Genomic DNA, 24,524 nt, shown 5'->3' on the forward strand with positions numbered 1-24,524 from the left:
TTCCGCCGGAGTAGAAGGCAGAGGAAAAAATGACTTTATGATCAAGGGTTCATTCAAATGGAATTCCGACGGCACCTTCGGGATGAATTTCGGATTGGTGCGAAGGATAAGCACATCTTTTTTGAATTGAAGGAAAGGATCCACTATTGAAATTGCCTGGAGCTCACCAACTCTTTTAGCTGATGTTAGCGCTAAGAGGAGGGCCAGTTTCCAAGACAAGAATTTCAAGTCCGCTTTATGAACCGGCTCAAACGGAGTTCATGAGTTGAGCCAACACTAGCTTGAGCTGTCAAATTGGCGAGGTGGGCGAACTGGAGGATACATCCGAAACAAGCCTTTCAAAAACTGTTTAACAATTCGAGAGGACCATAGGGACGGTCCTGAAGTGCCCCGAAACCTCAATATGGCAGCAAGATGCACCTTTACAGAAGAATGTGCCAATCCAGATTTAGCCAATGATGGTATATATCGCAAGATTTGATGAGGCAGAGATTTGTAAGGATGGAGACCCTGTCTTTGACACCACAGGCAGAACCTCTTCCATTTTGCCTTGTATGTTTTATTAGTGCTTGGTGTTCAAGCCTGGGACAAAACCTCTACACTCCTTGGGGAGATTCAGATGACGGAACTCTGTGTTCAGGAGCCACGCTGTCAAGTGTAGTGACTTCGGATCTGGATGGAACACCTGACCCTGATCCCGCGATAGCAGGGACGGAATCTGTCGCAAGCGAATTGGATGATCCTGGGAGAGTAGAAGGAGTTCTGTGTACCAGAACTGCCAGGGCCACGCTGGTGCAATGAGAATCATCTTGCATGGCTCCGCCTTGATTTTCCTGAGTACCCGTGGTATGAGGGGGATTGGCGGAAAAGCGTAAAAGAATGCGCCGTACCAGGCAATCGAAAGTGTGTTCCTCAAAGATCCCTGATGGTGAACTTTGCTTGCGTAAAACCAGCATTTGGCGTTCTCCGGAGATGCAAAGAGGTCTATGGTCGGTGTTCCCCAGACCGAGAACACACCCTCCAGGACGGACTGGTTCAATTCCCATTCGTTATTCACCTCTGTCTGGCGACTCAGAGCATCCGCTGTGATATTGAGAGAACCTACCAGGTGTTCGGCCTGCAGATTGATCTTGTGAAGAATCACATAATCCCAGATTCTTGTTTGTTGCCGTAGTGCATAGCTGTCGTATTGTCCGTCCGGACCAGCACTTTTTGATTCCGAACTCTGGGAAGGAAAGCTTGCAAAGCTAACCGAATGGCCGTCAGCTCCAAAAAATTTATATGGCATTGGCGTTGCTCTGGACTCGTGTCCGCTGACTTGAAGCTCTGAGCACTGCTCTCCAGCCATCCAAGGAGGCATCCGTGGTCATGATCATAAGAGATGGTACTGGCTGTGTAAGGGGCTGATGGAAGGATTGTGTATGGCGTGTGGGAGAGGCAGTCACATCGGTACGTACAACTGTATGTTTTCTAAATCTGCAATAAAAATTATTTTAAAAAATAATCATAGGAGATGGTGGAATCCTGAATGTGAGTCCTTCTGCGATGTTGTCTTTTACCAGCCACCACTCGCATGCCTCTCATTTCCGGCGTTACCAACACCCTGTCATTGAAAGAGCCCTCTGCTTGGCACCATTGTTTGTCTAGCTCCTCCTGCAGAGGACGCATTCGCAGCCTGCAATGCGGTATTAATGGTATGCAAGATGACATCGACCCGAGCAGGGACTTGTAGAGTCGTACTGAAAGGCATTTCTTTTTCAGCACCTGGTGCGCCGAGACGATCAATTTCTGCTGACGTTCGTCTGATGGACGAGCTGTGCATTGCTCCGTGTCTAAAATGGCCCCAAGGAATCTTGTGGACCTGGAGGGTTGTAGAACTGACTTGTTCTTGTTGAGCTGAATGCCCAGGTGACTGAACAATTGGATGCAAGTTGACACGGCTTGGGAAGTTTCCTTGAAAGATAGAGCTTTGACTAGCTAGTCGTCCAAGTAGGGGAAAACTTCAAGGGATTGTCTTCGGAGAAAAGCCGCCACTGGTGCCAACACCTTTGTGAATATCTGTGGTTCAGACCGAAGGCCAAACGGAAGCACCTTGAATTGGAAATGACTCTTTCCCACTGTGAAGACTAAATATTGTCTGTGAGCTGTGTGTATCGGTACGTGGAAGATTGCATCTTCTAAATCCAGAGACGCCAAATAGTCGCCTGGGTTCAGTAGACTAAGAATATCTTGGAGAGTAACCAGCCTGAAAGACAGTTTGATGAGATAAGTGTTGAGCTCTCGTAGGTCTAATATGGGGCGCCAAGTGTCTGCTGTTTTCCGAACCAGGAAGAACCTGGAATAAAAACCTTTGCGCCTCTGAGAAAGAGGTACCGGCTCTATTGCCCCCTTGATGAATAGCTGGTGGGATTCGATATGTAACCGTCCCATTCGTGCGGTTGGTGCCTGGAGCTCTTGTTGGAGGAAGATCTTAAAATTCCAACGTATGGCCACTCTGAACAATATTCAGGACCCACCGGTCTGGTGTTATACTCTTCAGCTGTCCAGACAAAAAGATATCCTGCCCCCCACTGATGTGACTGGGAGGGGAGAAACAGTAGCAAGAGCCAGGAGGCCGCTATTGTCTCTCGGCATTGTCGCGTCCCTGGCGGTTCTGACGCTCTCTCGGAGTTTGGCGAGAGAAAGACGCTGATTGGCCCTGGCGTTGGTTCGAATATTGAGTCCTATAAGACTGCGAAGACTGCGATGAATACCTCTGCTGGTTGTTGCCTCTATAAGTAGAGAAACCTCTGTCTCGTGCTCCTTTAAATGGGACCTTTCGATAGTTCAACGAACCCAAGGACTTAGCCGTGTCAGTATCCTTTTTTAGACTTTGCAGGGAATCATCAACATGCTTACCGAAAAGCATCTCACCGTCAAATGGGAGGTCCAGGATCTTGTTTTGGACCTCCTGATGAAACCAGCTGGCTCGCAACCAGCCCTGACGGCGCAACACCGCAGACCCTGCCAAGGCACGAAAAGCCGTAAAAGCTAAATCCATAGCACAATCAATTACTTCGGAGGATCTTTGTTCTCCCTCCATCAGAACTCTTCTGACCTCTTCCTTTGTTGAGTCCGGCAGTTGTTCCACAAATGGCTCCAAGTCACAACACATCTGGCGGTCGTATCTGCCTAGAATGGCTAGAGCATTTGCTGTTGGAACAAGCAAGCTGGCCATGGAAGAAAACCTCTTCCCCCCATGTTATCCAAGCGCCTACCGTCCTTGTCCGGAGAGGTAGTCAGAGGCGTTGATGGGTTTTTGGATTTGCTTTGTGCGGCCTGTGAGATCACCGAATCAGGCTTAGGTTATCCAAGAAGACACGCAGGGCTGCCATCTGGAGCCTTATATTTCTTCTCCAGCCGGGGAAGAACAGGGATGACAGTGGCCGGATTCTGCATGATCTTGATCCCTTCATCCCACACATGTTCAATTACGGGAATGGATCTGACTGATTTTCTGAATTGTTCTTTGAAATCATACAGTTGTAACTGGCAGTCCGAACCTCTTCGATGCTCTTGCCATGAGGTTATGGAACGCCCCCCAATCTCTGCTCGAGGCGACACGGACGTATCCAGTCTAGTGGCGTCCGGATCTTGGGATCCAAGTCTGGGTCCTGCAATGGATCAGTCAAAGGATCTGCATGTACTTCATCATCGGAAGATGTATCCTGCAGAGCGGTATTGGTTGGCTCAGGGTCCGTTGTCCGTGATAGCACCGCTGGTATGACCACTGGTGGTGTCCGAGGTACCACCTGTGTAGGAGGTAGCAAGACAACTGGCTGTGCCTGTGGCAGCACCGGAGTTGGAGGTCGTTCAGGCTGTACTGTAGGTTGTGATGGAAACCTGGTTCTGTAGTCCTGCAGCATCATTTGTAGATCAGAGACTAGAGAGGCCGGCATGGCCACCATGTCCTGGCCCAAAACTGGAGGACGTCGCTCCTGAGGAACATAGTGATGCACCTGTTCATACGCATGCTCATAGTATTCTTGTGTGTCAGTCTCCTGTAATTTTACATTCAAATCTGAGGGACTGTAGGCATCCCCATAATGGCTTCCAACTTCCTCATCCAACTAGTCATCCAGAAGCATTGATGGTGGAAGAGACGAAACCCGTCTAGGAGACGTCATTTCTGGTGTCATTTTCAGCTTCTGTAAAGGAAACCGCAATTTTTGACCCGTCGACAGCCTCGTCAACTGCGTCGAAGGTGCCACCGTCGTCGACGGAATAGTCGATGGCACACTGGACCTCGTCGACTGAGTCTTCATTGTCGTCGACTGTTTCGTAGTCGAGCTCGTCGTCATCACCATTAGTGTCGAAGACGTCGACGTAGTCTTAGTCGATGACGAGGCCGTCGACAGCACCTTCCCTGACACCACCATCGACGACGAGGTAGTAGTCATTGTCGAACAACCAGGTACCTTAAAAGCCGACGGAGTCGTCGACGTCTACCCCGCCATCGTCGACGGTCCCGTCGACAGTCGATTAAATAGTTGAAACTAAGAGAAGTAATAGTCGTCGACGTTCCAGTTGTTTTCGTCGTCGACGGACGCCGTTCTCTCACAGGCATGGTCCCTGGAGTAACTGCAGAGTGCTTTGACCGCTTTTTCTTTTTTGGACGGAGGAGAAGTGATAGAAACCTTTTTGTCCTTCGTGGCAGTCTCCATTCGAACAGCCTGTCCCAGCCTCTCCTTTTCACTTCAGTGAGGAGATTTAATGGGACTAGCCCTCTCAGACCTGTCCGAGATCTACTGGACTACGGAAACACCCTCTACGCAGGTACCACCGCTAAACTCCAGAAGAAACTACAACGAATCCAAAACGCCTCAGCCAGGCTCATATTAGACATCCCACGCAACGAACACATCTCTGGTCACCTTAAAGACCTCCACTGGCTACCCGTCAACAAGAGAATTACTTTCCGACTGCTTACCCACGCACACAAATCACTCTACGACATCGGACCAGATTGCCTCAACTCTCGACTGTCCTTCTACACCCCCTCCCGCCAACTTCGCTCTTCCAGCCAAGCCTTCGCCACTGTACCTCGCATCAACAAGACCACCATGGGAGGCAGATCCTTCTCATACCTGGCTGCCAAAACATGGAACTCGCTCCCCGCTTACCTTCGCCTCACCCAGAATCACCTAGCGTTCAGAAAGCAGCTTAAAACGTGGATATTTGACAAATAATCCTCCTCCCCTTCCTAAGCGCCTTGAAACCCTCTGGGTATGTAGTGCGCTATATAAATTTTATGACTTGACTGACTTGACTTGACTCTTCTTGGATCTCCTAGAGGAAGACATAGATGTAGAATCTTCTTCATCCGATGAGAGCACCTCCTTCCGAGTCTTTATCTTCTGCAGCCAGGCCAGAAGCCGGCCCTCCCTGTCTCGCAACGTCTTTGTAGAGAAGGTTCTACAAATTTTGCAGTCTGTGGCATTGTGGTCCGGGAATAAGCAATAAATACAGCTCTCATGCTTATATTCTACAAAAAGCCTCTTTTTCCCACAAGACGCACAGGACCTGAATAAAGCCTTCTTTTCCTTGTCAGACATAGTTGAATTGTAGATGAAAAGTTGTAGAAATAAGTTGAATGGAATGGAAAACTGAGCAGAGCTCAGTGGAGACTCCCTAGCACAACGTGCGGTAGAAAAATCTGAGGCTCTGAGGCTCTCTCAGGAAGGTACTATGGGGTGAGGCTATTCTGATTGGTTGCTGTGGAAAGTTTGGGCTCTTTTACACAAAGAGGGTGATATGCTACAAAATGAGATGAAGCCTAGGCCTGGTTTTCTCTTCTGTACCTATGGTTATGTTATTTTTTATTTTTATTTACCGAGGCTCCCATTCCGACGACGGGGAATGATGCAAAGCATGGGAATCTATGAAAGTTCCAATACTGGGGTAAGCTTGGCTTTCCGAAGCCGGATCTTTCAACTCCAACCACAGGCTGCCAGACAAACTTTGGGAGAAGACTAGTTAACTAAACAGATCAGAAGACTCCACTTCATTTACTACAGAGCAGGAACTCATCCGTTTGTGCTTCAGAGCTCAGCACCTACCTGTACTTGGTCTCACGCCCGATGAACTGCACCATACATCTGAGAGTGATCACTGCAGAGAAAACACAGTGACACCCCGGGAATTAAACTTCAGGAATAGAACGGTGCTCCACAAGAGAGCTTCAGTTTATCTTTTGGAGCACAGTACACAAACTAAGAATATAAGCACAGTTAGCAAGCAATCTAATATCTCAATAACAAACAAGGAAAAATAGGAGCAAACCTGGAGCATTGGACGAAAAAAGTACTTACTTCAACACCAGATTTCGGCAGGTGAATCAATAAATTAAAATAATCTTTCAAACCTCAAACCTATTACCGGTGGAGTTATTTTTAAACAAATAATCACAATATATTTAAAATCTAAACAATCAGAAAACCGAAAAGGTTTTTTTATTCTCCCTCTTAAAGGTGAAAAACGAACTTTCTCCTATGCAGGCCATATAAGGCCACCAAAACCCGAAGATTCAGTCACAGCAGAACAAGTGATCGATACAGCTAGGACTGTTGAAGAGCCAGGGCACTGGATCCCACAGCGGTGATCTATGAAGACCCCAGGCGTAGGGTCTAGTAATTAAACATTTGCGTCAAAAGAACCAACATTGCCCTTCAATCAATAAGAACTCTTTGGTGGATCAACCAGGAGATATGCAGGACCTGGAGATCCCTACCCCCTCAATAGCAGATGTCTTGGAGGCCATACACACGACACGATGAAACGGTCCATAAAATAGACTCGGTCACCATAGAGGTCAACCTGCTCTGCTGCGACCTCCAGAAAATCACAGATAGAGTCACTACCAATGAGCATGAGGTGCAAGCCCTACAGAAGGAGGTCAACACCTTGAGGGATACCGTAGGGGATCTCCAGATAAAAATGTAAGTCTTGATGAGCGCACAGAGGACTTCCTTTGGGAGCTTGGAGACCCGGGTTTCCTGGTTGAGGCTATAAGGGTCCATTCAGCAGCCCACCACTCTCCAAGTATCACCTTTTGACTCAGAGGTCCCCATGGCCCCCCTACCACTGTGCTCCTGGACTATTGCCCAATTCTCACTACTGCTTCGGGGAATGGGTAAGATCTGCAGACTTCGGAGCGGTCTCTTTCATCTCTCTTCTGCTAGAGGACTTAAATTTCCATATGGAGGCCCCTCCGACCCAGATACCATCATACTGGAGCAAGTGATGGGGCAAGAGAACTTAAGCAGCTGGCTGAAGTCCCAACACATGTTAAAGGCCATACGCTGGACGGGATTTACTCCAATATTCCTAATCTGACTTGCACCGTAGTACTCCCATAGTTGTGGACTGATCACAGTGCCATTCAATTTGAATTGAAAGAGTCAAAGCCATCGACTTAGATCAGAACCCACAAGGAAGATTGTAAAGAGCCTGGAAAGATGTAGACTGCAGAATTAGGAGAGGTACTAAAGAGAACCATGAGCCCGCTGCCTCCAGGAGTGGACAAGGCTATCTCTGCTTACACCAAATGGATAGACGCACGCGGCATGCAACAAATTAGCCCCAATTAAAAAGTGGACCCCTAAACAGGCCCAACCCTCAGCCCCCTGGTATTCAGATGAATTAAGAAACCAAAAACAGCCACGCAAGTGATTAGAACGGGCCTGGAGGAGAGGTTATGAAAGCACAGATAAAGAAATGTATAAGCATAGTCTTATAATTTATAAAGAACTATTGCTGGAAACCAAAAAAAAAGTTTTTTGCAGAACAAATTTCCTAACCAATTCCAATCCCAAAGAACTTTCTCAACCATCACAAACTTGCGCACCAACTGTCCCCAAGAGCTTAAGTAGCCCAGAACTTTGTGAAAAACTGGCCGACTTTTTCCAACAAAAGGTGAAATTAATTTTTTCCTCATTTACATCATTTCAAAACGGGGAAAAGATGTTGCCGCCTACAACAGAATCCAATAGACCCAACCCCACACCGGTCTTCGACAAATTCCCATTGCTAGAGACACCAGACTCAATCACATTTTTGAGTTCCATTCGATCAGGGTCTCCCACAGATCCATGTCCGGAGTTTGTGCTGAAACAAATTCCAGAAGTCATAGGGTCGGCTCTTACACCCCTGTTCAATGCCACATTCATATAGGGCACATTTCCTAGAAATCGGAAGAAGGCTTCCATTCTTCCCCTGCTAAAAAACAGACCCCAAGACCCAAATTACTACAAGCCAATTTCACTTCCTGCAAAAATCATTGAAAAAGCCATGAATACCCAGCTCAGTACATTCCTCCGAAAGAACAACTTATTCGACCCGTCTCAATACGGGTTTAGAGAGGAACATAGCACTAAGCTGGCTTTAATGAAATACACAGAGGAAGTGAGGAAGGCCTTGGATGGTTGAGGCAATGCAATACTGATCATGTTAGATCTGTCATCGGCCTTTGACACGGTCCATTATGAAGTTTTGATGGACCGGTTGTCGGAAGCAGGGGTACAAGGTGCTGCTTGGAACCTCCTGCAGCCCTTTCTTTCTGATAGAACACAAACTGCGGATTTGGACAATAACAGGTCAAAGTGATTCTCCCTCCCATGCGAGGTGCCACAGGGCTCATCTCTAAGCCAGACGCTTTTTAATGTGTCTGTGGTAACTCCGGCAGTCTTGATAAGAGCCTTTGGCTTCCAACTCACCTCTGATGCGGAAAACACCCAAATAGTGTTGTCACTCAGGGACAGGGAGGGGAAGAGAAGGAAATGGGGACACGATTTCACGATTGCATGAAAACCATCTAAGGGTGGATGTCCTCTAACTGCCTGAAACTAAACTCAAGCAAAACAGAGGTCATCCTGTTCAGGAACAACCCGGACTTTTGACCGCCTGACTGGTGGCCAGAAGATCTCGGTACCTGCCCTGTACCTACCAGGAAAGCAAAAAATCTAGGCATGATAGTGGCAATAAGCTTACTTTTTGTGATCACATAAGCACGTGGCCTCTGCAGGTTTCTTAGTACTCAGAATCATAAGAAAAATTAAGTTTTTTCTTAAGACAGTGGTCACGGCACTCATTATGGCACGGCTAGACTATTGCAACAGTTTATATTTGAATGAACAAAACACATGAACGGGCTTTAAATCGCACAGAATGCAGCGGCCAGATTGCTGACAGGGATACCGAAATGTGTCTTGGTCAAGAAAATTAAAACAACTTCACTGGCTTCCCGTAAGACAAAGGGTGCGTTTTAAAGCCCTTTGCACTGTTTTTAAAGCCCTCAATGGAGTAGGCCCAACCACTTGAGGCACACATTTCAGTGGCATGTCAATAGAAGGAGTCTCCGCTCCACGGGAGCAAAACAAGTCCTAGCTTCACGATCAAAAAAGCCAGTTGGGGAGGTAGTTTTATCACCTGCGCCTCTAAGGCCTGGAATGATCTTCCATGACGATACTCAGCTGTTGGTCTCTCTGGAACAGGAATAAGACTTCAGCCAAAGTGGACCTGGTGGGCTGCCTGGAGAAAGTAAAAAGCTGGATGACTGTCTTGTCTCAAGCTTAATGGAGACAAGACAGAACTCATTCTACTCGGTAATGCAGCTCCAGCATCAATCGGTTCCATCTGGCCCTCCAATCTAGGCCCGCCACCCGTACCTAAGAACGTCATCAAGAGTCTGGGTATCTGGCTTGACAAGCCCCTGACATTTGACTATCAAGCAACTATGCTAACCGCCACCTGCTTCGGCCTACTCAGAATCCTTAGGAAAATTCTTCCCCTACTACCTTTCGAAGCCAGACAAACCGTAATACAGGGCTTGATCCATTCTCGTTTGGATTTTGGTAATGCCCTTTATCTAGGAGCCCCTGATTTTACTCTGCGGAAACTGCAGATAATCCAAAACTGCGCAGCCCGCACGCTACTGCAAATCCCTCGCAGGACGTCTGCTAAACCCGGCCTGAAAAAACTGCACTGGCTTCCCGTTAAGGACAGAATTAGTTTCAAGTCCTTATGCATTGCCCATCAGGCTTTCTGGGAAACCGGTCCAGCAATCAACATCCCTCTAATCACCCCGTATATCCCAGAAGACAACTACGATGAGCCAATGCCTTTTTGGCTGCGGTGCCCAAGATCAGAAGAACCAGAGCGGGAGGTCGTTCCTTCTCTTTCAATGTTGCTAAGTTAAGGAATGCTCTCCCTTTTCATCTAAGGTCCAATCCGGAATGGACATCTTTTTGAAAACAACTAAAAACATTCCTATTTAATAAGTAAAGCCCTCCCCAGCTCTACGCCTCGTCAAACACCCCCCTAAGTCTTAGCGCTTGGACGCCTCAGGGCAACTATGTGCGCTCTATAAAAATAATTTTCATTTCATTTCAGCTCGGGGGAACACTAGTGCTAAATTGGAGGGAGGGGGGGGGGCTATTTCACAGAGTCCCCCTTCCCCCCTCTTTCACAATCTTCTCTGGGACGAATTGCCTCAGTACGCTCTTCTCTGTGAATAGTCATTTTATTTCTTTGTTACTCTTTTCCTGTTGGGCACCATCCGCACACTCCAGCTATACTTTATTTCAACACAATCTCTGGAGCCCCCTTATCTCTCGATCTGTAGCAGTTAATGGAACAAACAGAAGGACCATTTTCAAGTGGCCGTGACTATGGAATACAACGAGAACTACAGATCTGGGACAAGAGCTCATGAGCGAGATTTAATAGGTCTGCGGCGCAGCCGGTAGGTAAGTGGGCTTCACAAGGCAGGACACAAGCACAGCGGGTAGACTGCAATCTGAACATTAACGGGGCTAATGTAAAAGGCAAAAAGCTCAGACACTGCTATGGACGCTCACTTAACGGGCAGACCACAGACAAAACAATCCTGAGGTAAAGTATACCTAGCTCAGACATACAGCAGATAAAAAAATAGGCGGACATGGGTAACAGACTGAACATGGACTGTGCAGATATGTTAGATCACGCTCAGACAGAACAGACAGCCACGTAGAAGACAGGTAACAGACTGAACATGGACAGTGCAGATTTAAGCTATATCGTGCTTAGACACAAGAACGAACCGTGGAATGGGTGTGTGACGAGGGTAGCAGCACAGCGAGCAGCCATTTCCCGTGATGTCTGTTAAGAAAGGAGAACAGAAACCTGGTTAAAAACAAGGAAACAGGACTGTAAGAAGACTTGTCATCCAATATTAACTTTAGAAGAACACACAGCATTGCACTCAAAGCTTCAGCTTCCATGTGGTCCAATCGCAGGACCAAACTGCAGACTCAAATCCTCATCTAACTCCCCAATGACTACTCAAAAGATAAATGACTACGTATGGGTCAGACTTAGAAATATAACTAACTCTTAAAAATACACCACGCTTGCCCAGGAGAACTTACCGCAATCAACCACAGTAGCTCGATCACAAAACAAATGGAAAAAAGACGTCTGAGAATAAAGTCTCTCACACAGCAGGAAATCCTTCAGAGTAAACAGTTCAAACAGCACAAAACACTAGGAACAAATGAAAACTAATGCAAGTTTGACTATCAAGGAACTCTTTGAAAGGAAAAAGTTTTGTTCACAGCTCTGTCCACACTAAGAAAATATATGTTTTCATACATTTTTTTTAAATGCCCTGTTTCCAAGGTACACAAAAACGCCAAGGAGCAAAAAAAACGCAAAATCTGTAGTGGTAGCGCCGCTTTAACAGGTGCACCAAGAAACACTGTTTGCGAAAAAGGACTCCTTCAATGGAACAAAACCGCGTCCTGTGCTGCCCCTGCCAAACTCTGCACTCTAAACGGGCACCACATCCTCGTCTAGCTTGGAAAAGCTGCGCTGCCCTGCTCTCAGCATCTGGTTGGCTTACCTTGTGCTTTTCCTCCATTGAGCTGAATAATCATGCCATTCTGTGTCTGGAGTAAATATCTAAGGTATATAGATGATGTATGCATTGTGTGGGAAGGTTCACAACAAGAACTAAACAGTTTCCATATCTGGTTGAATGAACAAAACGAACATTTACAATTTACATTGGAAAGTGATCCACACTCAATTAGTTTTCTGGATCTAAAAATTACACACGATTTAGGTCATCTATCTGTCTCTATACAAAACCAACTGCTCGTAATACATTACTAAAGTACAGCAGCTACCATCCCAGAAATCTACGAGATAACCTCCCTTTTTGGCAATTCCTGAAATTACGACTGAATTGTACCAAAAGGGAGGATTATTTCAGAGAGGCAAAGTTGTTAACTAAACTTGTCACAAGAGCATATCCATACAGATGAACGAAACTTGCAATGAAACGTGCATGGTACTATGACAGGCAGTCATTGCTATACAAAGAAAGAGATTGTAATGAAAGTGCACAGGCTTCACAACCCATCACGCGTGTAACCACTTTTGAAACAGAGTCGAATGATATAGTGAAGATAATAAAACATAACTGGCATCTGATAAGCAAAGTTGAACCGCAGTTACAAATACCACGGTTTGCCTTTAAAAGAGGAAGAAATCTACGAGTTTCATAGTAAGGGCATATAAAGATCCAGCACCTACCACAATACAGAACTTATGGGGATTGCCACCTGTGGTAGGACACTATGCATGTGGAAATTGTACTGCTTGTGCCGCCACCTTGACTGTAAAGATGTGTAATCTCAATGGCAAAGAAATTGTGTTGCGTGACCACTCGAATTGTTTGACCAAAAATGTTATTTACTGTGTGCAGTGTCCTTGTGACCTAACCTATATTGGTAAAACGACTCCAGCAGTAAAAAAACGAATTTTACAGCACCAATCTCGCATCCGGAGCAATGTACAGACTGCACCACTAGTAGAACATTACCAAGCATTGTCACATACTCAACGCAAATGAAATGGATGTTCTCGAAGTTGTCAAAAACACCAGAAGATTTACTAATGTAGATCGTTTGCTCACACAGAGGGAGAACAAATGGATCTGGACATGTGAAACAGTGGAGGAGGGATTCAACTCGCTTATTGAGCGGCACACTCTGGCGACCCTGCATTAAACTGGTGGAATTTTGGAGTGGTTGTTGAGTTACATACACTTCATCACTTGGAAGGAATATGGTGACATTACGATGCACATCGAGCACCCATTACAATATGTCTGTTGTTCAACTTAATGGTGCTATGTGACACGTTAGAACTTATATAGATTGTTTTTTAAAATACATAGCCTCTCTATTACAGACTACTGTTAGAGTCACGATTGGGACATGACGTCGCTGTCCATATGAACATTGTTTGGGCATCAGCCCGCTTTACGGCACAATTTAGTGTAAAAACATACCCTGTTGGGTTAATAATAGCGAGACACCTGGTTTTAAAACAAATATGCACCTATATTGGGCTATCTACTAAATGATTATATATCCACTATAAGATGGCCGCCGCTTGCAATACAACACTGACGTCATTGAAAACGTGCGTTAGCGATTGTTTTTAAACATGGCGCTGTCGGTATTCTGGTTACTCGGTCTCGTGGTAGCTGAGTCCACGGAGCGATCTTTTAGACGCATCCAGTTGTCTATCCCTGTAAGTTTCTATCATACGCTGTTTAGACTGTGCGTTTGCACATTGGGCGATCATATAGCCCAAGTTAATCCAGTCAGTGACCGTTTGTTTCTCTGTTTAGGTGATCGGTAACCTTCACTCTCATTCAGTGAGTACCTTTTCCCCCTAGACACTTTGGGGTGTTGGCACACGGCGACTTTATATACTTTATATGTATATGTATGACTCAGTCTGACTCGATTGTACTTTGAACTCTTGTACTGAAGTTCCGCCTCGATTCATGTCTTTGCAGGTCATTGTTGATTTGCGAATCTTTGATGTAAGTACCCTCGGAATTGATGAGGTTTTAGGTATTCTCATGGCATTAGATAAATTATGGGATCAATTTGATTCTGATCAGTATATGTTATAGAACTTTATCTGAGAAGCTTTGCTGAGGTAACTAATCCCGGTTTTCTTTTGGGATTGGACTACTAAGGATAAGGTGAATACACGCTACATTAAGTTCAGATGACATGTTTTTAATATGTTTTTAATTAGTGTGTAATAAGTTTTCACGTGGTTTTTTCACTTGGTTTGGTGTGTGACACTGAAGTGTTTTTGTCTCACCCACTGGGTAGTCTGGTTTTCGTGGTTCTATCTGTTGTTCAGCTGTGTGAAGCAACACGATTATATATTGATATACAGGTGAATCACTAAAGACTAAGCTTGTTTTTTCATTATATATATATATATATATATATATATACACACACATGTGCAACTACATCGTCCTGATGATGGTCCTAAGGATCGTATAGACCCCAAAGGAGGACCGAAACGTCGACATTGTGTCACCATTTTGCTTATATGTTGTAATTGGAGTGCACACAAACACACGTATGACTGATTTTGTCACATATTGTGGTATTTCAAAAGTCCATAATTTCGGCAAAAGGTGATCTCACACGACTATAATCAATTGTAATTCAGTTGTGTGTGTTGCCTAGTATAAAGAAGATACAATAAGAAAAAAGTGAATACAAGAATAAAACTTGTTTTTTGATACAGTCAGCTATTGGCATTGGTTGACTGTTTCCTGCTCAAAGTTAATTGCTGATCACGAAGGTGACATTGTTATGAATAATTACATTGAATCAAAAGACTCACTGCTGTTTCACCGGGCGGATTCCTGATTGCTGCTGGAGGCTCACCTTCGGATTTCGGCAGGCGCGGCTCCCGCTCCACGGGCGCGCCGCTCTTCCTGTTTGCACCGCTGCGGGACTGCGAGGCAGTGACACGACACACCCGCAGCCTCTTCCCGCAGCGGCTACGCCCTCCTGCCTGGCTTCCTATAATTTTCGCGGCACCCGCTTTGCGGGTGCCACTCACTGCTGTTTCACCGGGCGGATCATTATTGCTGCATTTGTATAGCGCTTTTGGTCAGATTGTGCTGCATTTGTATAGCGCTTTTGTTCAGATTGTGCTGTATTTGTATAGCGCTTTTGGTCAGATTGTGCTGTATTTGTATAGCGCTTTTGGTCAGATTGTGCTTACTCGCTGTATTTCTGTTATTGTTACCCCTGCCTGCCTACCACTCGGACCCTCCATTTTGTTGTTGTTGACCTCCCCAGGCCCGCCCCTCAGCCACACTACCGCCTCCCTGCTGCCCCTCCCACCCACGTTCATCGAGCCTTCCTCTCCCCCAGCCTGACTGTGACCACCTGGACCAGCTTCAGTACGGCCGCTCCACCTCGCTCCTCCTGTGCTTCAGCTGCGACGCTCCCTGGTATCGTTGTAGCGCGCTGAACACTGAACTGCTGCTTTATTTGTATTTTGGCACCTCTGCTGATTACCTGCCTTTCTCAGCGCTACTGGGATCATTATTGCTGCATTTGTATAGCGCTTTTGGTCAGATTGTGCTGCATTTGTATAGCGCTTTTGTTCAGATTGTGCTGTATTTGTATAGCGCTTTTGGTCAGATTGTGCTGTATTTGTATAGCGCTTTTGGTCAGATTGTGCTTACTCGCTGTATTTCTGTTATTGTTACCCCTGCCTGCCTACCACTCGGACCCTCCATTTTGTTGTTGTTGACCTCCCCAGGCCCGCCCCTCAGCCACACTACCGCCTCCCTGCTGCCCCTCTCACGCTCCGCCCCCTCCACTGTCCATTTATACCAGATGGTCCCACGCGCAGCGTCCACGCGCTACGGCCGCGCCGAAGGTGCGCCAAAGGTAAGCCCGTCTACGCCCGTCCGGCGCGGCCGTAGCGCCCGAGCCCCTGGCCCTTGTCATGCCCGCCACTCCCGCATTACCTACGATGCCACCACCCTCCTAGCCCTTAACCCCGGCCGCTCCCCAAACTGCGTCCAAGCCGCTCCTGGACAAACCCACGGACCTTTCTCATGCAACTCCTGTAAATTCAACGGCACCGACCACAACTCCGCTACGATCACACCACAGATATCCGACCCCAACCACCTACAATGCATCTTGCTCAACACCCGATCGGTCCACAGGCACGCCATCGACCTCTGGAATCTACTAGACACCATCTCTCCGGACGTCGCCTTCCTAACAGAAACATGGATGAACGCCTCTTCTGCCCCAGACATCACCACTGCCATCCCAGAAGATTATAAGATCATACGCAAGGACCGTACCGGCCACACAGGAGGAGGAATCGCTATCGTCCATAAGAAATCCATCCACATCTCAACCAGCTCAGACGTCAATCTCGCCAACTCTGAACACCTTCACTTCCAGATCCACATCGACCTCAACACCACACTCAGAGGCACCCTCCTTTACAGACCTCCAGGACCCCTCGCACAATTTAGTGAGGACATCACGGACTTCATCACTCCACGCGCGCTCCCCTCCAAAGATTACATCCTTCTGGGAGACCTCAACTTTCACCTTGAAAAGAACAACAACCGCAACTCCACCACCCTTTTGGACAACCTCGCCAACCTCGGACTTAAACAACTGGTCACTTCCCCCACCCACATCGCAGGTCACACACTCGACCCTATCTTCACCTCCAGCAATCATGTCTCCTTCAGCCACACCACGGATCTCCTTTGGACTGACCACAGCTGCGTTCACTTTACCTACAACAAGCCCAAACCCAACAACCACCCCCAACCAACTCTGCAAAGAAACTGGAACAAAATCACCATCGACCAGATCTCCTCATCGCTTCTTCTAAACCCCCCAGCCCACTCCTCAAACCCCGACCAAGCCGCCACCAACCTCACCCTATGGTTATCCAACAGCGCCGACATCCTAGCACCACTGAAAAAACGACAAATCAAACTTGGCAGCAAGAAGGCCTCCTGGTTCAACGATGATCTTAAGAAATCCAAGAAACTCTGCCGCTCCCTTGAGAAGGCCTGGAAAAAAGACCCAACCACCAGCACCAAGGACGCCTTCAAAAACGCCATCCGCATACACCACCAACTGATCCGAAATGCCAAGAAAGCCGCTTTCAAGGACCGACTAGATAACAACGCCCACAACAGCAAGGAACTATTCAACATCGTCAAGGAATTTACCAATCCCTCGGCCAACTCCAACGACATCACCCCCTCTCAAGCCCTCTGCGACTCCCTAGCCTCATTCTTCCACAACAAAATTGCAGACATCCACAACAGCTTCGACAACCAACCCGAAGACCAACCCACCCATCCCCCTGCAGGACCCCCACCTCCCTTGAACACCCTCAATGACTGGAAGCCAATCTCGACTGAGGACACCATCCGTCTGATGAACTCTATCCACTCAGGATCCCCCACAGACCCATGCCCTCACCACATCTTTAACAAAGCAGACTCCATCATAGCACCGCACCTCCGAGACGTCATCAACTGCTCCCTCGACTCCGCAACCTTCCCGGAAAGCTGGAAACATGCCGAACTCAGCGCCCTCCTGAAGAAACCCACAGCTGACCCCACCGAACTCAAAAACTACCGCCCCATCTCGCTCCTTCCATTCCCGGCCAAAGTCATCGAGAAAGCGGTCAACAACCAGCTCGCCGCCTTCCTCGAAACAAACAAATCCCCGACTCCTCACAATCCGGCTTCCGAGCCAAGCACAGCACTGAAACCGCCCTCATCGCAGCAACAGACGACATTCGAACTCTCCTGGACAATGGAGACACAGTCGCCCTCATCCTCCTTGACCTCTCCGCAGCCTTCGACACAGTCTGCCATAGCACCCTTCTACAGCGCCTCAGAAACATCGGAATACAAGGAAAAGCACTGGAATGGATCACCTCGCTCCCCACCGGAAGAACCCAGAGAGTCCGCCTCCCACCATTCATCTCAGAGGCCACTGAAGTCATCTGCGGCGTACCCCAAGGGTCCTCACTCAGTCCCACCCTTTTCAACGTATACATGAGCCCCCTCGCGGCCATCGCACGCCAACACAACCTCAACATCATCTCCTACGCGGATGACACTCAACTGATCCTATCACTCACCAATGACCCTAGCACCGCCAAAACTAACCTACACGAAGGAATGAAGGAAGTAGCCGAATGGATGAAACACAGCCGTCTGAAACTGAACTCAGATAAAACAGAAGTCCTTATCTTAGGTACCTCCCCCTCTGCCTGGGACGACTCTTGGTGGCCGGAAGCCCTTGGAAAAGCACCCATCCCGACGGACCACGCACGGAACCTGGGCGTCATCCTGGATTCCTCACTTTCGATGAACAGACAAGTCAACGCCGTCTCTTCATCCTGCTTCAACATTCTTCGCATGCTCAAAAAAACATTTCGTTGGATCCCCACCGAAACTAGGAAAACGGTCACCCACGCTCTTGTCACGAGCCGACTGGACTACGGAAACACCCTCTACGCCGGTACTACCGCTAAACTCCAGAAAAAACTCCAACGAATCCAGAACGCTTCAGCCAGGCTCATATTAGACATCCCGCGTAAAGAACATATCTCTGGTCACCTGAAAAACCTCCACTGGCTCCCCGTCAATAAGAGGATCACTTTCCGACTCCTAACCCACGCACACAAAGCACTCTACGAAATCGGACCCGAATGCCTCAACACACGACTGTCCTTCTACACCCCCTCCCGCCAGCTACGATCATCCAACCAAGCCCTTGCCACTGTACCTCGCATCAACAAAACCACCATGGGAGGTAGATCCTTCTCCTACCTGGCAGCTAAAACCTGGAACTCACTTCCCACTTACCTTCGCCTTACTCAGAACCACCTAGCATTCAGAAAGCAAGTTAAAACGTGGATATTTGACAAGTAATTCCCCACCCCTCCTCAAGCGCCTTGAGACCCTCTGGGTATGTAGCGCGCTATATAAATTTTTTTGACGACTTGATTGCTGCTGGAGGCTCACCTTCGGATTTCGGCAGGCGCGGCTCTCGCTCCACGGGCGTGCCGCTCTTCCTGTTTGCACCGCTGCGGGACTGCGAGGCAGGGACAGGACACACCTGCAGCCTCTTCCCGCAGCGGCTACGTCCACCTGCCTTGGAGGTATAAAACTACCCAGCTCAATCCGCGACGCGGGACGGAGCACGGGGCGAAGGGCGGGCCGTTTGAGGCCGTTAGAGGACGGGAGAGACCGGGACCGGGCCACCCCCCTTGCTTTGGCTCTACTGTGTATCCGGCACATCTTCATACAAAGATTGGACCAAACTCCGTATCAAGATGACCACCAGAGAGACACTGAGTAAAAGCACTTTGGCTGCAACGGGTGCTGCTAAATGTACGCTGGAAAACTATTTTGCTAAAGCTGGCACTCAATTGATTGATGAAATCACGGTCCTAGAGAGGCGCATTTCACAAGAATTAGACAGGGCAAGGAGATCTTCCATGGGCCCTCTGGCACATGCTAAGTCCCCTGCCAACTGAGCCGATCTTACACCAAACATTGAAAACACGGACCCTAATAATGAGACATTGGGCGCTGTCAATTCTCCTATGAATACAGATACATTAAACTCTACCTCATTTAGTATTGCAAAGGACCTGAGTGAATATATTGATATGAGCATGTTAAACTTGCCGCAGAGTCAACCACACTCCATCCCACCTACCACTGTAGCCCTCGTTCCAGATGTAATTATTGACAAAGGTATATCTTATAATCCTCTGCAGGGGGCAAGGGAAGGAGCTATTCCTAAAAGGAAAACAGATGTCCAAAACAGAGGGAAAAAGAAGACAAAAACTACCAAGCTTAACCCTATCCCCGAGACCAATAGACCTGGCTCAATCAACACCAAAAACAGACCCATTGATACAACCGAGACAATATCTTCTGAGGCATTGCTTGTAGAGGCAATAGAGCACAACAACACGCACCTTCGATACCTCTAGTGAGGACATCACGCTAGCAGACATAGGCGCTCTCATGAGATCCCTACTAAGCCCTCTAGAAGCACGGTTAATTAAGATGGAAGCTAGGCTAGTAGCTATAGAAAAATCGACTGTCCAGGTAGCTGACAGTCTAAAAACAGATAGTGGGGGCGGCAGAGGGGGCACAGAGCCAAAGAATAAAAGGGATCCCCCAAGAAGCTCAACAAAGGACAATAGGGCAGTCCCTCTGGTGCAAAAGGCCAAATCAACCCCCCCCCCCCCCCTCACCCCCTCCCCCCAAGCACGACCAATCAACCCAAGGCCAAGGTAGACAACCCCAATCCACCCACTAACCAACAACTACTGAATCCCCACCCCCAGACTAACCCCAACCATACTAAGGATAATACCCAAGCCTCAAATGAGTCACACAATTCACACAAATCAATACCACCAATAGTTGAGGCACCTGGAAATATCAAGAAGTTTAGATCGGTGTACTTACCCCCGGAGGCGAGCCCCTATACAGTGATTTTAGCAGGGGTTCCTGAGCTGAAAATCACCTTCAAGGAACCAACAGCTTCCTTGAAGAATAAGGTGGTTAGTTGGTTATCCATGTATAGACCCTTACCGCAAGGTATAACTAGTGAGGTCCTGATGGTCAGAAGGGTTCCATGGGTAGGCAGTTCAAAGAAAACCATCCATGGAGATTGTGTCCTGATTAGCTTCGGAGATCCCAGGACCGCCTCCTATATTTGTGGATGGCACCCGGACGACCAAGGGAGCAACATCAAGTCATTCCCCCTTTCCTTCTTCTATCCCCATTGAACTACGAAAGGGATGCGGAGAGATGGGGTAGTGTCCCAGAGAGGGGGGGCGGGTGGGATCATAGCGAGAGAGCGAATTTAAACTACCCCAGAACCCAACAACAAGCGATCTTCACACCAACTTTGGAGGAGGAGGGTTGGGAAACCTATCATGGTAGGGGAGGCGACTGGGGTGGAAGAAATAGAGGAGAATACCGTCCCGGAGTCCATCACCCGACATACTTTCCCACATTTAATAGATACAGCGAACTAGAAATGGTGGATTGACAGGTAAGGCCCCATGGCAAGGAGTATCTCCATTGCCATAGAGGGTCTCGAGGGAACCACCACACCCTGTAGTTCTACAAATGAAGCAATGATAGAGACTAGGCAGATTGAAGAAATGAATCATAGTAGGGATGCAAATAAAACCATAATTAAGCTCCCCAATAGTAACAGGGAAGCAGGAGAAGCATGAGGACTTTTGACCTCAGCAACAACGCTCACGGGTAACATAAATGACCATGCCCCCTTTCCAACATCACCCGCAAACCCCAGGCCTCCCTCATTGAAAATTATTTCATGGAATGTGGCAGGCCTGGGAAATAAATGGGACCAACCGGATTGGATATCCTTCATTGACTCTAAAGACATATGTCTTTTTCAAGAAACCTGGGCGAGGGAAGAGTACCCCCCCCCCCCTGGCTTTGCAACACTTTATATTCCCGCGATATGGGGGGGTAGGGGACGCCTCTCTGGTGGCCTTGCAGTATGGGTGGCAACTCACTTGGGATGCGGGGCCACACGCCTCCCACTGATCAGTCAAGATATATTAGCTGTGCAGCTCAATTGGACAAATTCCCATAGACTCGTCTTGATAAATGTTTACTCCAGACCAGTAAACAGAGCACGAGAATTGACCACCATTGAGGAACTTTCAGCTTTCCTTAATGACTTACCCACGGGGATCCCAATCGTGGTGGGAGGGGATTTCAACTCACACTTTGAGCCTCTTGCTGGCCTCCTGGATGGGTCCTCACTAGAAGAGGATGCTAGATGGACAGTTCCTCCGACGGTAGCCCCACCCCCTAGAGCATGGACCCCACTTGCCCTACAGATCACCGCCCTAACTCTCAAGCATGGGCTCAGGGCGTGCAATGACCGCACTAAATCTGAAAAACCCCAGTGAATTTACTTTTAATAGAGTGGGTAGGGAGTCAAGAATAGATTACGCTTTAGTCCAACTGTCCTCGTGGCAACACATCAATGATTTTAGGGTACTAGCCAGAACAGACAGCGACCATAACGCCCTAGAATTGGACTACGCCGTCCCTGGCAAGGAGGGTAGGGACCATGCCATGGAGGCGGTAAATCCAAATCCAGGCCTCCTTCTCGAGAACAATAGAAAGAGAGTAAGGTGGGAAAGATTGGCTACTAGTCGGGAAAAATTATCCATCCTTTACTCGAGAATAATCCCAATACTAGAAAAAGTCGATCTCCTCAATGTGGAACCAAGTTCCCGGGAAACCCACAAACTACTGGGGCTGGTACATGAGGAACTTGTTAGGACCGTGGCGATAGATCTCTTTACCAAGGCTCATAGTAGAGGTGCTGCCTACCACCGGTCGACATGGTACAATGCCACATGTCGCAAGGCAAAGGGGGATCTTATCCCTTCTATTAAAGAAGGCAAAAGTAGACTAGTAGGCAAGCATACAAGAAAATGGTCAATAGTGCTAAGATGGATTGGGATCAGAACAAATGGGAGGAACTATCCAGTTCCTTAGCCGCTAGGGATTCCCGAAAGTTCTGGCGCATCGTTAACATGGGGTCCGAAGACCTAGCACCAGCAATAGAACCCAATATTGCACCAAGTGTATGGCAGGAACACTTCAAGTCCCTCTACACACAGGAAAATGGGGCCAAATGGTATCCATCCCCCATCTGTCACTAATCATTTGGAGGGGGATCTCTTCACAGAAAAGGAGGCGAGATCAGCGATTGCGGGCCTACCACTGGGCAAAGCGCCGGGGTTGGATGGTCTTCCAGGTGACCTGTTTAAACAGGAGCCTGATGTATGGGCCCCATACCTATTGGTACTATTCAATGCAGTTCTGAGGGGCATGGATGTGCCTTGTACTTGGCTGGGAGCAGAGGTTGCTCCTATATTTAAGAAGGGTTCGCCTCTGCTCCCAGCCAACTACAGGCCCATCAGCTTCATAGACGTGTCCCAGAAGCTCTTTGGGAGGCTCATATTAGATCGGCTCCAGAGCTGGATGGAGGAATGCGATATTTTGAGCCCATACCAGGCAGGTTTTAGAAGGGGGATATCTACAACCGACCAGATGTTCCGTCTGAACCTCATTTATTGGAAGACTGCACAAATCGAGGGCGGCAGCTTCTACACGGTGTTTGTGGACTTGCGAGCCGCCTTCGATTTGGTGCCAAGATCAAAATTGTGGACCGTATTGGCAGATATGGGTGTCCCAGCAGATATCCTATCCATCCTAGTCAAATTACATCAGAACAACTTTGCACGTGTCAGGTGTGGCAGGAACGGGGACCTTACAGACAAATTCCCAGTTGACAGAGGGGTGAGACAGGGCTGTGTGCTTGCACCGACCCTGTTCTGCCTCTGAACGGGGTAATCGCCCACCTGTCCAGGATTAGTGACATTGATGCCCCTAAATTGGATGGCAGCAGGGTGCCTGCCATCATGTTTGCGGACAACACCCTGCTGCTGTCCAAATCCCCTATGGGAATCCAAAAGGTACTGGATGGTTTTCTGGAATTCTGCACGGAAAGGGGACTCGAGATCAACGCCTTAAAAACAAAATACATGATCTTAAACCCCACCCCCTCAACACGCCCTACCCCTATGCTTGGTACAGTCCGCTTAGAGAGGGTCTCCACGTTTGAGTACCTGGGGGTAACTCTAAACGAGAAAATCACCTGGGAAACACACAAGACTAAAGCAAACATGAAACTTGTGCAGCTAGTGGGTGGTATCTCAAGGATGGTCAAGAAATCTACATACCGTCCACTGGGTCCAGTCATTCAAATTTATAAATCACAGGCCCGGGGGGCAGTCACATACGGGGGCGACCTGTGGGGTCACACCACTGCTCAAAAATTGATGTATACAGAAAACAAATTTATCAGGCGGATGGTAGCTCTCCCCACAAGTATGCCGCTGCTTCCGATGAGACTCAGCCTGGACATCAGGCCAATCGCAGACGAATTGGGACTCAAGCCACTAACCTTTTGGCGACGACTCTGGAGCAGCAATGATCTCACCAAATACAGGACTGAGATCCAGGAGTTCCTAAACGTACCAAATGCAAGTGCTATCCCATGGCTAACCTATATAAAAAGGTCATTTGAGCCCCTTGGCTTATCAGAACTCTTGACTGATCCGGAAAATGCAAGCACCAGGATCTCACGGAAAGAACTATCAAAAGCTTAATACGATCTAAAGCTCACTGTTGTTGTGAATAAAAAAAGGGTGGGCTCCCTGACAAACTTATTCATCCAAAACAAAGACTACTATTCTTTCGAATGTGTTTTAGATGGTATGACTCCCGCGCTAACCAGGAAGCTCTTTCTGCAGTGGCGCCTTGAGACCCTCTGGGTATGTAGTGCGCTATATAAATTCTCTGACTTGACTCTACCTCTAAGGTCATTTACAAGCTCATGGTCTACACCCCCGGCTACTGAGCGCTGTCCAGCATGCGCGCATCCCCAAGAAAATGACTCACACGTGGTATTTTTTTGCGAACCCTACCAAAAAGTCTGAAAATACTGGCTTAT

General features: G+C 47.8%; 1 protein-coding gene across 5 annotated transcripts in view; it reads right to left on the minus strand.

Moving 5' to 3' along the window:
• MTCH2 (mitochondrial carrier 2) overlaps positions 1 to 24,524 on the minus strand; it is a 274,703-nt gene that overhangs the window by 98,718 nt on the left and 151,461 nt on the right. For all 5 annotated transcript variants that reach the window (XR_015309194.1, XM_086959750.1, XM_086959748.1 and 2 more), the window contains exons 6-7: positions 11,121 to 11,178; positions 6,099 to 6,150 (exon numbers count right to left, since the gene is read on the minus strand). Coding sequence is in view for 4 of the 5 variants with exons in the window: in XM_086959750.1 (XP_086815876.1) it covers positions 6,099 to 6,150; positions 11,121 to 11,178 (110 nt within the window). In the remaining variant the exon portion in view is untranslated. The remainder of the gene's footprint in view (positions 1 to 6,098; positions 6,151 to 11,120; positions 11,179 to 24,524) is intronic.

This window comes from Lissotriton vulgaris, chromosome 2_2 (genome assembly GCF_964263255.1).
Source record: "Lissotriton vulgaris chromosome 2_2, aLisVul1.2, whole genome shotgun sequence".
NCBI classification, from domain to species: domain Eukaryota; kingdom Metazoa; phylum Chordata; class Amphibia; order Caudata; family Salamandridae; genus Lissotriton; species Lissotriton vulgaris.